This window comes from Meriones unguiculatus, chromosome 10 (genome assembly GCF_030254825.1).
Source record: "Meriones unguiculatus strain TT.TT164.6M chromosome 10, Bangor_MerUng_6.1, whole genome shotgun sequence".
Lineage (NCBI taxonomy): Eukaryota > Metazoa > Chordata > Mammalia > Rodentia > Muridae > Meriones > Meriones unguiculatus.
Genome location: NC_083358.1, coordinates 10,560,685 through 10,575,270, shown reverse-complemented (window position 1 = coordinate 10,575,270; position 14,586 = coordinate 10,560,685). Strand labels below are relative to the sequence as shown.

The 14,586-nt window shown below is 49.4% G+C and overlaps 1 protein-coding gene across 2 annotated transcripts in view; it reads left to right on the top strand.

The window, feature by feature from the left end:
* Plcg2 (phospholipase C gamma 2) overlaps positions 1–14,586 on the top strand; it is a 126,419-nt gene that overhangs the window by 80,364 nt on the left and 31,469 nt on the right. For both annotated transcript variants that reach the window (XM_021640035.2, XM_021640034.2), the window contains exons 13-22: positions 39–159; positions 1,424–1,592; positions 2,734–2,838; positions 4,655–4,744; positions 5,235–5,410; positions 5,533–5,733; positions 7,495–7,614; positions 8,199–8,379; positions 9,537–9,608; positions 11,819–11,928. In XM_021640035.2, coding sequence (XP_021495710.1) covers positions 39–159; positions 1,424–1,592; positions 2,734–2,838; positions 4,655–4,744; positions 5,235–5,410; positions 5,533–5,733; positions 7,495–7,614; positions 8,199–8,379; positions 9,537–9,608; positions 11,819–11,928 — 1,345 coding nt within the window. The remainder of the gene's footprint in view (positions 1–38; positions 160–1,423; positions 1,593–2,733; positions 2,839–4,654; positions 4,745–5,234; positions 5,411–5,532; positions 5,734–7,494; positions 7,615–8,198; positions 8,380–9,536; positions 9,609–11,818; positions 11,929–14,586) is intronic.

The following is a 14,586-nucleotide window of genomic DNA, read 5'->3' as shown; positions in this document are numbered from 1 at the left end:
CTGGTGTCTGATGCTAAGGAACTGTGTTTCCTTCTCAGTGGACTGCTGGGACGGGCCTGACGGGAAGCCCGTAATCTACCATGGCTGGACACGGACCACCAAGATCAAGTTTGACGACGTTGTTCAGGCCATCCGAGATCACGCCTTTGTTACCTCCAGGTCGGTGTCTGATTTCCTGGAGGTGTGTCTGTAAGGGGAAAGCTGCTACAGCTGGACACACGGACAGACAGACACACACATACTCACATGCATATACAAACTACCCACTTCTCCTAAACCCTGAGGTGTCTGGGCTCCATTTGCCTAGTTCCTGGCAAGTTCTTAAGGCCTTTGCAGCCTTAAGAAGTGATAGTGGCCCTTAAAAAATTGTGCTTATTACTTTAATTATATGTATGTGTGTTTGTGTGGCTATGTGCACGTGAGTGCAGGTGCTAGTGTAGGCCAGCGGTGCTGGATCACCTGCAGCTGGAGTTACAGGTGTCTGTGAGCTGCCTGATGTGGGTTTGGGGAACTGAACTGAGGCCTCCTGAAAGAGCATTGTGAAGAACTCTTTACGGTCCAGCCATCTCTTTAGAACCCGAGTCCTAGGGGCTTTCTTCCAGCTTGAGTCCAACTCTGTGGATGGTCAGCCTTCTTGGTTCTTGGCCGAGATCCCCACATCTTAACAGCCATGGCGATGATCGGATGGACCTCGCAGGGCCATGAGACTTAACAGCATGAGGCATGCTGAGTGCTTAGCGGCCGTCTGTGGTCAGCATTCAGTAACCAGGACTGGGTGTTTCTGAGGTGATTCCCGCCTGAGTTCCTTGATTTGGGGTGGGGACTCGGGGAGGGCTGGGCGGAGGCAGTGATGCTGCAAGCATGTTTTCTCACATGATTTTTAGTCAGTCTTCAGGGCTTACAAATATCCTCCATGTAGCCTCAGCCCTTTCTTGGACATTCCTCTGTCCATCAGCCACTGAAGCCTGAGGGACCCTGTGTTCCCAGAGATGGTGCAGCGCCTACTCAGACTTCGTTAGCCTCTTGTCACGATGGAAAGATGCTGCTGTAACGGATTTGTAAAGAGATAGGGTGCCGGGTGTGGTGGTTCACGCCTTGATCCTAGCGCTTGGGGAGGCAGAGGCAGGTGGATCTCTCTGAGTTTGAGGCCAGCCTGGTCTACAAGAGCAGTTAAGGCTACACGGAGAAACCCTGTCTCGAAAAACCAAAGAGAGAAAGAGAGAGAGAGAGAGAGAGAGAGAGAGAGAGAGAGAGAGAGAGAGAGAGAGGTGGGCTTGGGATCACACTTTGGAGGTCCCCATTACTGATCTATTGCCTGCCCTGCCCCAGTGCCTAAGAAATGGGTGTTTGCCGACCGCTATAGGCAGTGATGGCAGGTCCCTGCTCTCTGCTTCCCTGCTGACTCTGGCCCTGCCACCTGCAGCTTCCCCGTGATCTTGTCTATCGAGGAGCACTGCAGTGTGGAGCAGCAGCGTTACATGGCCAAGGTGTTCAAGGAGGTGCTGGGAGACCTGCTGCTGACGAAGCCCACGGAGGCCAGCGCTGACCAGCTGCCCTCGCCCAGCCAGCTCCGAGAGAAGATCATTATCAAGGTAGGTAGGTGTGTGGGGCTGCTGTCTACCAGGGGTTGCCATCACCAGGGCCAGGTGCCAGAGGCCCAGTGCCAGATTCCAGGTCCCACCTTCCTTACCATCTCTCTAATCTCAGCAAGATCTTGATCATTTAACGTCTGGGTGCTTCTGTGCCCCTCTGGGAAGGGGGTAATATAGAACCTAGTTACCTTGGTAGGAGCAGGCGTGGGTGGTATGTGCAGAGTACTTAGCCCCGTGCTCATACTACCAATTCTAACTCAGGAGGGTGGGGAGTTCCAGCTAGCCTGGGTGGCATTGTGAGACTCTGTCTTAAAACGAAACATATGGAACTTGTAGTTGTCATCAGTTCTTGGGTAAACCTCACCAGGCCTCTCTGTGAGTCAGTCTTGTGTGACTGTAGGAGGGGTCCAGTGGTTCAAGTCCCGTTCCAGCCTTAGAGAGCTCCCAGACTGCTTTGGATGTGGGTAGCTGCTTAACAGGGTGTGAGTGACAGTGGGATGCGGGGGCTGGCATTCTTGCTCTACAGAAGGGACATGATTTTACCTGTCCTCGGGGATGTCAGCATTTGTGTTGACCTCATAAATAGTGAAATAAAGCATGTATGAGTTTATATTTCTCATAAGAGGTAGAATGTTCTAGGAGTGTTGGAATTTGTTTCCCAAAGTGATTTGGGGACCAAAGATCCTGACATCCTACTCTACCTAAAGGGCAGAGATTTTCAGTGGTGTTTTCCGTAGGTCCCCAAGAAGTGGGAGTTAGAATTTAGCAAGGAAGGTGGGACATGGGAGCTTGGATGGAGAAATACTGAAACGTATTAACCTATAAGTGACAGTAACACTTCTTCCCTTTCACTCAGTCCCCACGTCCCCCAAAAGCCCAGCCTCCTAAAGAATAAGGAAAGAAAAGCAGGACTCTTGCTGGACATGAGGCAGGGATGGGCTAGTTTTAGACTGCATGGCCAGGAGGATGCCTGTGAGGGAGAAGAGGTCTCCAAGCACAGAGCTGAGGCTGAAGGGAATGATGATCTGTGAAAGGGTTCGAGTGGAGGGAGCAGGTGCATGCTGGGTAATTTCTTGCCGACTCAAAGACTCTGAACATGGGTTGTGAGTGAGGAGGGCTATGTGAACTTTCTCCCCTTCAGCATAAGAAGTTGGGTCCCCGAGGTGATGTCGATGTCAATGTGGAAGACAAGAAAGATGAGCACAGGACCCAGGGCGAGCTGTACATGTGGGACTCCATCGACCAGGTGGGCCTGCGTCCCCCACCCTCAGAGGTGGGGATGCTGACTCTCAGCTGTCCTAGGCTCCTGCCTTAAAGTCTGGCACCATCCATGCCTTTGTCCCATTTGAAGCCATGTGACTTGTCTTTTTACTGCATTGTAATGTTCTCAAATAATTTCGTATTCAACATGATATGGATTTATACACAGACCAGTGCAGAAGATTGTCATATACCCTAGATTCAGGACTCTGTTGATCTGTGTTGGTTCAAAGTGAGGCAGAGCATCCCGACAGGGAACTGTGTGGATGAGCCAGGTGGCTCTCTCATGGTGGATGGGAGGCAGAGAAGATGAGAGATAAGAGGTCAGCCCTTCAGAGGCACAGCCTCATCTCTTTCAGCCAGGCCAGCCTCCAACCGTCTGTTCACTTACAAACTTATCAACCAATTGATTAACCCCTTCATGGAGTGGGTGCCCAGTGACCTAGTCTTTCTCAAAGCCGTGTCCGTAGACAAGCAACCCTTTAATACAGAGTTCTTGTGGGAACAGGCTTTGGTTTAAAGCATTTACTAATGTCCTTTTTCCCATCACATATATTAGCAGTCAACTTGCTGCTACATATTAACAACATTTATTAGCAGACAACTTGCTGTTGCCTTCCAGTCTGGAATTGTTCTATCCCAGATTTTCTTCTCCTCCTCCCCCTCCTCCCCTTCTTCTTCTTCCTCCTCATTATTACTATTATTATTATTATTATTTGTGCCTAGAGTAAAGTTTTTAAGCTTTATTGCTTCTCTCATACCTCCTGGCATTCAGATTCATTTGAGTTTATCCAAAGGTCTGTTCTAATATCCTATAAATAAATATGAAATAGATAAAATTTAAGTTTAAAAAAATGCAACAAAATGTCACATATGCACGGTGGAGTCTGATTTGGCCTCTAAGAATGAAATTACAGCATTTACACCTGGAGATTTGGATGTTAAGAGATAAATAAGTATATTGATGCTTTATCGCCGATGTGGAGTCTAGATATTTAAAAATGCTTATTTGTCTGGGGGCTGGAGAGATGACCCAGTGGTTAATAGCATTTGCTGCTCTTACTATTTGGTGCCCATCGTCCACACTGGGTGGCTTACAGCCATCCATAGTTCCAGTTCTAGAGGATCTGCTGCCCTCTTCTGGTACAATGATATACATGTGTGTGTAAATGCCATAACGGAATCCATTTAAAAAATTCTTTTGAGGCAGAGTCTTACTATGTAGCACAAGCTGGCATCAAACTCATGGAAATCCACCTGCCTCTGCCTCTGGAGTGCTGGGATTAAAGGTATACACAGCCACACCTGGAAAAATCCATTATTTTATACAATAACTTAAAAAAATTTAGTGAAATAAATCTAGGTTATTTATTAGGTCAGTTGGCTGAAAAGATCCAAAAGGCTTACAATGCAGGTGACAGGCTGGGGGTGAAGCTCAGTAAGTTTCCTGGCTTAATACGCACACGACCCTGGGTTCAATCTCTAGTGCTGAGGAAAACGTCGGGTGCATTAGGAAAAGCTACTCATGAGGTTGCATAATCTCATCCGCTGCAGACTGTCAATGCAGCAGAAGTTCTGTATCCACTCTCGTCTACTCACAGACACACCCATCTAAACAGTCCTGAAAAAATACCAAGAATCCAGAAGCAGATGTTTTAAAGAACAGATCTTGTAAAATCATTATAAAATGTGAAAACTGGGGTGGGGCAGTCCCCAGTGAATGCTGGGGTGATGTCCCACAGGTCCCCATAGTCAATAGGGCTGAGACCTTGAGGGAGACTAATGCCAGCCTGGCTCTCTAGAAATGGACTCGCCACTACTGTGCCATTGCTGACGCCAAGCTGTCCTTCAGCGATGACATTGAGCAGACGGTGGAGGAGGAGCCGGTCCAGGTAGGTGGAGACCTGCCCGCCCTTGCCCTCTAGAGCTGGGTTTGTCCTTGGAGACTTAGTGTATGGCTTCTTCTGTCTGGGCTGGCTTGAGCAACCTCGGCTCTAAGGAGCTATAGCTTTGAGAATCAAAACTTAACCAGCTCTTCCTGATTGGCTCTCTGGCCCTAGGGCATAACCAGTAAGATTCAAGGCTCTTTCCTACTTACTATAGGGACTGAGTGGCTTTTGTCCAGGACCAGTGTTCCCTGGGGAGATGATGGACCTGCCCTCTGCCCTGTATGTGCCCTCCATTTGCTGCCCATCTTTGGGCTTTTTGTTTTGTTTTTGTTCTTGTTTTGTTTCATTTTGTTTTTGTTTTGAGTGCAGCCCAGGATGTGCTCAGGCTTCTGGTACCAGGGACCCCTTACGACTCCTGAAAACTACCATCAGTGGGTTGTCAGGAGAGGGCAGAGAGAGCTGCCATGAGCCCTTCTGATTCCTTGTGGTTCAGGACACTCCCCCCACGGAGCTGCATTTTGGGGAGAAATGGTTCCATAAGAAGGTAGAGAGGAGAACCAGTGCGGAGAAGCTGCTGCAGGAATACTGCGCCGAGACGGGGGCCAAGGACGGAACCTTCCTGGTGCGGGAGAGCGAGACCTTCCCCAATGACTACACGCTCTCCTTCTGGTAACGCCCCTTCCTGCCCCTTCCTCCGAGGCTGGGAGGGGGGGTGATGGTGGTGGTGGTGGTGTTGTCAGGCTGCTGTCCTGCCTGGCTCTGGTGACATCCCGGGTCTCCTTTCCCAACAGGCGTTCTGGCCGGGTGCAGCACTGCCGAATCCGCTCCACCATGGAGGGTGGGGTCATGAAGTACTACCTGACCGACAACCTCACCTTCAACAGCATCTACGCCCTCATCCAGCACTACCGCGAGGCACACCTGCGCTGTGCCGAGTTCGAGCTGCGGCTCACAGACCCAGTGCCCAACCCCAACCCACACGAGTCTAAGCCGTAGGTCCTAGGACTGGGGGGTGGGGGGGATAGATTCCCACATGGGTGGTTATATGGGGCTCTCATTCCCAGGAGCCCAATCACTCTGACCCTGTGGGTTCTTAGACTTCCCAGGGAACCACCATGGGTCCCCTTCCTATCAGCCAGGCTTTTTTGTCCTGCTCTTTCTGTCCTCTCTCTTGCTTGTTCTGGCTTGTGTGTAGTCTGTACATGTGGGTGTCGGTATTCATAGAGGCCAGAAGAGGGAGTTGGATCCCCAGGAGCTAGAGGTATAGACAGTTGTGAGCTGTCTGATGTGGATTCCGGGGACTGAACTCAGGTCCTCTACAAGAATAACGTATACTCCCTTTCTCTCTCTCTCTCTTAAGTTAAAAAATTATGAATGTGAATGGTTTTACCTGTATGTGTGCTGTGTATATATATATATATATATATGATGCCCACAGAGAACAGACGAGGGTGTCAGATCCCCTAGAACTGGAATTACAGGCAGTTAGGAGCCACCATGTGGGTGCTGGGAACAGCATCCGAATCCTAACAGCTGTTAGTGCTCTTAACTGCTGAACCATCTCTCCATCTCCCACAATTTTGTTTTGTTTTCAAGTCAGAATTTCTCTGTGTAGCTCTGGCTGTCCTGGAACTCACTCTGTAGACCTGACTGGCCTCAAACTCAAGAGATCTGCCTGCCTCTGCCTCCCGAGTGCTGAGATTAAAGATGTGCACCACAACCACCTGGCTCTCTCTCTTCTTTTTCTTCCAACTTCCACTTCCTCTTTTCTTTTCTCCCCTCGGGGGCTTCTTTCCCCTTTCTTCTCTTACAGTGATGTGATTTTGATTTGATTTCAGAGGCTGGTTTGGGTTTGTTATGTCTGTGTTTTTCCAGCCTCCTTCCTGTGGTCAAAGGAAACCAAATAGTCTCAAGGGTGTGTTCCTTTGGTCTTTTTATCCACTAAGGAGAGTTCCAGGCCAGGCCTGGCAAAGAAGTCAACACATTCCAGAAATACCAGGATAATCTTTAATCAGGAGGCAGCTAACAGTTTTTACTTTGGAGGAAGCTGGATATTTTGTAGTGACATCATCATTATTTATTATTATTAACATTTTAATTTTTCATGCCAGCTGCCTTTCCAAACTTGTCATTTTGTACCTTTAGTAACCAAAATCTTTCTGAACCTTATTTCTGTTCCCTGCCCCAGCTGTCGTGAGACATACTTCTATAGGTCTGCCAGCCTTTGGGGCTGGGCAGGTGGACAAAGGTGAGACTCTCCTGAGTTTCACATAGACCTCCTCATAGTCCTGGGGTCTTCATAAAAAATTGCTGCCTTTCTTTCAGACATGTGGGGTTATTCCTATAATCCTATCGGGCTGGGAGGCTGAGCTGCAGGTGGATCGCAAGTTCAAGGTCAGCCAGGGTTATATAACATGTCTGAAAGAAAAAAAAATCTACCAAGTTCTTGTCTCAAAAAATGAAAAGCAAAATGGAAAAACTGAGGCTGTAGCTCAGTGGGAAAGTGCTTACCTGGCATGCGTGTGACCTCAGATGAATCCTCAGTGCTGCAGTAAATAAAATAAAAATTCAATAGGAATTGCTGTTTTTGAAGGTGCATATGGTTGGGGAGGTTCGAGCATAGTTTCCATGTCTGTTTCCACGGTCAGCCCTGCATGTGTGCCTGCTGGTGGCCCTGCATTTGGTATTTTGTCTCCTGCCAGCTCTCAGTCTGGGAGGGCTCTCTCCAGCTTGTTTTCCTCTTGTGGACACAGGTGGTACTATGATAGGCTGAGCAGGGGGGAAGCAGAGGACATGCTGATGCGGATCCCCCGAGACGGAGCCTTCCTCATCCGGAAGCGGGAGGGGACCGACTCCTATGCCATCACCTTCAGGTAGGCACCATCTGCTTCAGGTAGGTGGGTGCTGTTGTGTGTGAGGGTAAGTGTCCCCAGAGGAGGCATAGAAAGGACATGAATGCGGCCCGAGGAAGGGAGTTTCAAGTGGAGGCAGAGATGCCTCTCCGTGGCCCTGACCCCATTGTCCCCGGTCCTAAGCACTGTCTCTCTGTCTGTCTGTCTGTCTGTCTGTCTGTCTCTCTCTCTCTCTCATATTCTCTATGGTCTTCTGTTTTTAACTTCTAGCAACCCCGGGGTTTAGGAGGTGTGACTACCAATGGACACAAATGAACAGTGGACATGTTTCAATAAAACTTTATTAAAAACTACACTGGGGAGCATGTTTAGCTTATGGGTCATAGTATGGCACCTCCATACTATGTTGAAAGAAGAGATGAGTGTTGAGCATCATATATGGATTCTTTCTGATCTGAGCTGCAAAGATCCCAGGGCCTTGTGTTCCATAGGAGGACTAAATTCTGTTTATCTTGATCCCCTAAGGGTGGCTAACAAGGTTGTGGAGGATTGGTGTAGCTCCCATCACCCTTGTTTGTTAATTCGCGGTGGTCCTCCCCCATAAGGGCCAGGGGCAAGGTGAAACACTGTCGCATCAACCGGGATGGCCGGCACTTTGTACTGGGGACCTCTGCCTACTTTGAGAGCCTGGTGGAGCTTGTCAGCTACTACGAGAAGCACGCGCTCTACCGCAAGATGAGGCTGCGCTACCCCGTGACCCCCGAGCTCCTGGAGCGATATAATATGGTAAGTTGACTCCCTAGAGATTAAGTTACTCATCTCATAGACTGTTTTCTATATCCACGATGTGAATGAATTTACATGCATACTGGATGTCTGGTATAGGATGTCCTGTGGATGAAGAATTGGCCACGGCACACAAAGACTCTATCCTCATGCTACCCACGGTCTAGGTTGGGAGAAGCAGACAATTCGTTAGAAAATAAACACAGCTGATGCAGGATGGTGGGTGACACATGCTAAAGAGAAAGGGATGGGACAACCCAGGAGCATATGCAGAGAGGGGGCGGGGGCTGCAGTTTTCGAGGGTTCTGGAAAGATCTCACTGAAAAGGAGCGAGGCGTGCACATAGCTGGAGAAGAAAGAACAGCAAGGGCAAAAGCCTTGGGGTGCTTTGCAGATGTGAAATGAGCTCAGCTGGAGTAACTCTAAATGAGGAGAGGAGGGTTCATGTGGGGCCTGGGGGGACACTGTAAGGCTCTTATCCTGCACACTGTAGGGTTCTGAGTGCGGGACAGAGCTGATAGGATTATGATATCTCACTTCTTGTCAGAAGGATCCTTGGTTTCCTGAGGCGAGATGGACTCTGAGCAATGTTTAGTGTGAACTCTGAACATGACACAGCCTAGAGTCAGCACGAGGAAAGCCTTAGTGAGAAACTCCCCAGCTCAGCCTGACCTATGGGTATTTCTGTGGGGGACCGCGTTGATTGTTCATTGATGTAGGAAGGCCAAGCCCGTTGTGGGCAGCACCATTCCCTAAGCAGTGAGTCCAGAACAGAAGAAAAGCTGGCTGAGATCAAGTAAGCAAGGCTGTATGTGTGTATTTTCTCTGCATCCTTGGCTGTCTCTGCCTTGACTTCCTCATGATGATGATGGACTGTCAGCCTGGGATTGTGAGTCAAATGTTCTCTAAGTTGTCTTCAGTCAGGATATTGTATCACCGCAACAGAAATGGAACTAGGACACAGGACCCTGTGTCCCAACCATGTGTCAGGGAGTATATACGTAGTCTACCTTGAGAAAATGTGGGCTCTGGAAGAGAGGACACACTGTGCCAGAGGGAGGCCTTGCACAGGTCAGGCAGGCACTTCTTCCTCAGAGCCACACTCCTCAAGCCCTTTCCATTTACTTTTCCATACCCTCCCCCTTTTTTTCTTTTAGGAAAGAGACATCAACTCTCTCTATGACGTCAGCAGGATGTACGTGGACCCGAGTGAAATCAACCCTTCCATGGTAGAGTACCAATCCTACCCCCTGCCCCACCTCTGGTCTCCATCACAGTTACAACAGGAAGTATTCTGGAACACTTGACCATAAGTAAAACTTGTGAGACATGGTGACGGTTGGTATACCATGTGGTTTCATGGAGGTTAACACAATTTCCTCCAAATGCAACTGTGTCCTGCTAGAATCCTGAGTGTCGCTGAACCACCTTTGGGCTAAACAGCTTCTAATTAAAAATCTTCCAGAACTCGTTTTCTGCTTGCTGACTGAGCCTGAGGTGTTTATGAATTATGTCTGGTTCGCTGACCTCCTTGCGAGGCAAGCTCTATCTCGGATTCCCACCCTGCCTCTGTCTTGTGGCTTTGTGTAGGTAAAGGTGGATTTTGCTTTTGGCCAATAGCTCCTCCATGCTTTGGTTCCATCTCAGACTTAGTGGGGGAAGAACTATAGTAAATTTTCTGTCTGGAACGCACGATTAGGGGGCGGCTCTTGCTGGTGGGCTTTGCTGAGATCCAGGCCTGGGTTCCTTTTTTTTTTTTTTTTTTAAGAAATTTCTAATCCTTGGTGGATACAAATCTAGAAATGAAGGCTTCAGATGTGATGAGCAGAGTGGCTAGCTAGCAGCAACAGCTTTTCCAAGGGAAGGATGTATGGTGAGGAGACACTGCCCAGATGTACAGGTTTTGGACATTTTCCCAGCATCCTCCATAAGAATGCTGAGCTGGCCTCCATGTTCCTCAGAGGGGGATGGAATCAGTTTATTCTGAGGGGCTTGCACCTCTTTCTTTTTAAACATAATTTCATAAATCAGGGTCCACTGTCTCAAAAGAACCTAGGGCAGATGACATGGAGAGTGGGGTTGTAGGAATGCTGTCGTAGCCCCCAGCTTCCAACCCACTACTAGAGATGGAACCCAGGGCCTCTTGTATGTTAGACAGTGGTCTATCCCTGAGGTGTCTCCTGCTGGAGTTCTCCACGTCTGAGCTTCTGCAAGTTGCATTACTGTTTATGGAATGTGGTGGAGGATGGCGCCACCTCACAGTCATTGACGCAGTTCTGGGCCCAGCTACTTCTCAGGTGGTTGGCTGGGGACCAGGTTCTTCATCTCTCTGTGCCCTGGCTTTCTCATCTCTAAAATGGGCATAACGGCACCATCCCCCATTAGGTAGACAATTAATAGCCACTGTAGGTTAAAAGGTTCAGAGCAGGTCTCCGTGATGCCAGACACCCAAGAAATGCAGACCATAGCCATTTTACCATCACGTGAATTATTGAGTTTTTTCAGCATCCCTGTGAAAGATAGGAACCTTTAATTACCATCTCAGGTGGGGAAATGGAGGCTTAGTGGGGTTCAGTTTACACAGATAGGAATGGGCAGAGCGACTGTGACAGCTCCTGTGTCTGGCTCAGTACCTAGCTGGGAAGGGACGGAAGCCAGGGATCTAAACGGGTTTGATAATTCTAGAGATTTCCCAGTGATGTTTTCTTGCTGTGTGGGCGTTCCTTCTCTGCCTCTGTGTGATGACTATTGTCAAGTAGCAGGCATCAAGAAAATTCAATGGAAACTTCACCCCACATATATCCTGTCTTTTTTGTTCCTGCTGATACAGAGCCCAGCTTTTGTTGTTATTCCTGTTTGATCTGGGGAGGGATGGGGGACATTGAGATAGCGTCCCACTGTGTAGTCTAGGCAGGCCTTGAACTTGTAATCCTCCTGCCAATCGCATCCCAAGCACTGGAGTTATGGGTAGGCACCACCTCGTCCAGGACCTCAGCTACTCTGGGAAAGTGTCAATGGTGTGTAGATAGCTAATTAAGCAACCATTGGCCTATGCAGAAATAGCGATCAGGTCCCCAGCATGACTAGAAAATAGCGTCTGAACTTCTAGGAGAGAAGTTCAGCAGTTCTTTGAGTACAGCAGCTCTTTGCGGACTTCTGAGGTGGTGGGTGTGGCTTAATCTAAGAGGTTGTGTTGAGAAATTAGCAATGTTGAGTCTTGCCCATGGACCCTTTCTCCTTGTTAGGGTAGCCTCTCCCTTCCTGGCGGACTTTGTGCAACTTTGGTTCCCATGCAATACCAACTCTCGCCAGCAGATGGCAGTGCAACATCAGCCTCCAATAGCTCTGGCTTTCTGAAGACAAGAGAACTGGACAGGTCCTGCTTCCCTCCTCTGCTTCTGTCACCCAAGTGCCCTTTTTCTCCCTGTTTCCCCCAAAGCCTCAGAGGACTGTGAAAGCGCTCTATGACTACAAAGCCAAGCGCAGTGACGAGTTGACCTTCTGCCGCGGTGCCCTCATCCACAACGTCTCCAAGGAGCCTGGGGGATGGTAAGGCTGATGGTTCTCATGGAGGTGAACTTGACCGGTCTCCTCTCGTGATGACTCTAAGTCGCTGAGCATAGCCCTGAGCTCTCTTGCCTTACATTCCAGACTGGCTTGACCTGTTGGGCTGAGTCCCTGGGATGATGTTTCTGTGCACGGGCCCTTTGCAAAAGTAGATTAAGAACACGGTTGCGGTGGCAAAAGTCGCTGAGCATAGCCCTGAGCTCTCTTGCCTTACATTCCAGACTGGCTTGACCTGTTGGGCTGAGTCCCTGGGATGATGTTTCTGTGCACGGGCCCTTTGCAAAAGTAGATTAAGAACACGGTTGCGGTGGCCCGAGAATTGTATAATACAAACCGTATAATCACTGAATTGTTGCAGCTGCAGCTACTGCCTGTTGAGGTCGTCCTGTATGCCAAGCACTCTGCTAATTGTTATGTTGCCTGATCCAATTTTCCTGACAGTCCTGTGGCGTGAAGCCTGTGATGGGTCCCACTTTGCAAATGTAGCCATCCAGGGGTCCCAAGGCTGAGTAGCTCCTGTGCAGGCTCTGGGAATTACACAAGCCTGTATGTGAAAAAACAAACAAACAAACAAACAAAAAAAACCAAAAAACAAAACAAAAAAACCCAACTAAGACAATAATGTGTAACTGTGTGTGCCTTCTTGTCTGTATATGCACCACATGTGTGCAGGTACCCAAAGAATCCAGAAGAGGGCAGCATACCCTTGGAAACGGGGTTATAGATAGCTGTGCACCACCACTTGGGTGCTGGGAACTGAACCCAGGTCCTCTGCAACGTTGGCAAGGGCTTTTAACCACCGAGCCATCTCTCCTGCCTCTCAAATCTCTTTTAAACTAAGGAGACCCTCTTCATTCAGAACTGGTTTTTACCTGGCTCCCCAGCATCAAGGACCCCAGCAGCAGGCGAGGAGATGCCTCAGTCTTTCTGCTGATTCCTCTGTCCTCCCCAGAGCCAGCTCGGCCACAGGGGTGCTCTCTGACCCCTCTACCAGTGCGGGGGTCTGGCTTTACCAAGGCCCCTCCCCTCCGAGTGGAACAGCTGAAACCCATCTCTCTACTGTTTCCTCAGCATTCTTTTGTCCCTTGATCTAAGGAATTCCTAGGCACGGTTGATGCCCGTGGGAAGGAGTCTGGGTAATCCCAGGTGAGAACTCCCAAGTCACACTGCTCCGCTGTTGCTGTGCTGTTTTATTTATTTATTTATTTATTTATTAGTATGGCAGACTTTCTCATTTCTCTTGCCTCCCTGCGGCTCTGATGTAAACAAGGCTTTTGTCTTGGGATGAATGAAGAGACAGGTTAAAGATGCCTGGCCAGGGACTGTGGGTAAATGCCAGCTGCTACTCATTTTTCTCTTTGATGGCAAGGGGCCACCTAGCTGACTACTTGCATCAGGCCAAAGCAATTAATGGCAACAGATAGGCTTTGTGTGTGTGTGTGTGTGTGTGTGTGTGTGTCCAGGTAGAGATACTTTTGCGAGCGAGAGCAGTGTGGATATGAATAATGGCACATGAGTAACTTTTACCAAGGTCTTAGTCCTGGAATCCAGGCAGCCCAAGCCTAGGACTGCAGGAAGGAAGGTGGTGCAGAAAAGGCCGGCACTTGGCAGCTACTGTGTGGATGCTGCCACATACCCTTACTCTGCTTGTTCAGGCCAGAGAAGCAGATGAAGTGCTTCCTGCTGCTGCAATGTCTGAATCTGGTTACAATGAGAACTGTCTCAGGCCGTGTGGAGTGTGGAGGACAGATGTGTGGGTTTTGGTTAGGGGTAAGGTATGTCTGCTTAGACAGTGGCGAGCACAGGTGCCAGAGAAGCACAGAGGTGCAGTTGTAAAGGCTTCCTGGAGGAGAAGATGTGGAGTCAAGTCTTAGGTAGTTAGTGGGCCTGGTTTACAAGTTGGTAGCCTGCTCATGGGACCAGGCAGCCAGGCAGTGCAGCAGGGGCAGCCGGGCCCTCCGGAATAAAGGCCAGTTTGGGGTCATAGAGAGTCCCTGGGCTCAGACCCCGCTGGGCTGTGATGCCAGGCTATGGAGGCTGGATCGTGTTGGATCTGGAGAGCTGTTCTGTGGTGTGGCTAGAGGTACTTTCGAAATGAGCCTTCTGGCTGCACAAAGTGGTCCAGTGCGTGGCCTGCTTGAAAGCAGGAGGCTCTGCGATCAGGGATGGACTTGGGAGGAGTGTGGAGGTGCCCATTGTGGCAAGGTCACGGCACGTCCAGGGGTGGATTATGCAGTGCTGGGTGTGGAATCCGGGGCCAGTGCTCGGCAGTGCAGACCCACCCCCAGCCTCTCACCGGCAGATTCTAAGCAAGCGTCCTGTACCGAGCAGCACGCCCAGCTCAAGGATGAGCACTGTTCCACCACTGCTGTGTGCCAGGTGCAGTGACCTAGATAGTTCTACACCCCATTTTACAGATGGGGAGCCTGCACCAATGTAGTCACTGAATGAGCTGGAATTTTTTTTTTTTAAGTATTTGTTTTTGTTGCTTCTAAATGATGAGTAAATATATGTGTCTGTGTGTGGTTATGTGCCTGAGGATGCAGTGCCCACAGAGGCCAGAAGAGGGCAGAAGATCCCCTGTAGCTGGTGCTCTGGCTGCTTGGGATGGATACCGAGGAGCTAAGATTTCATTGCAGG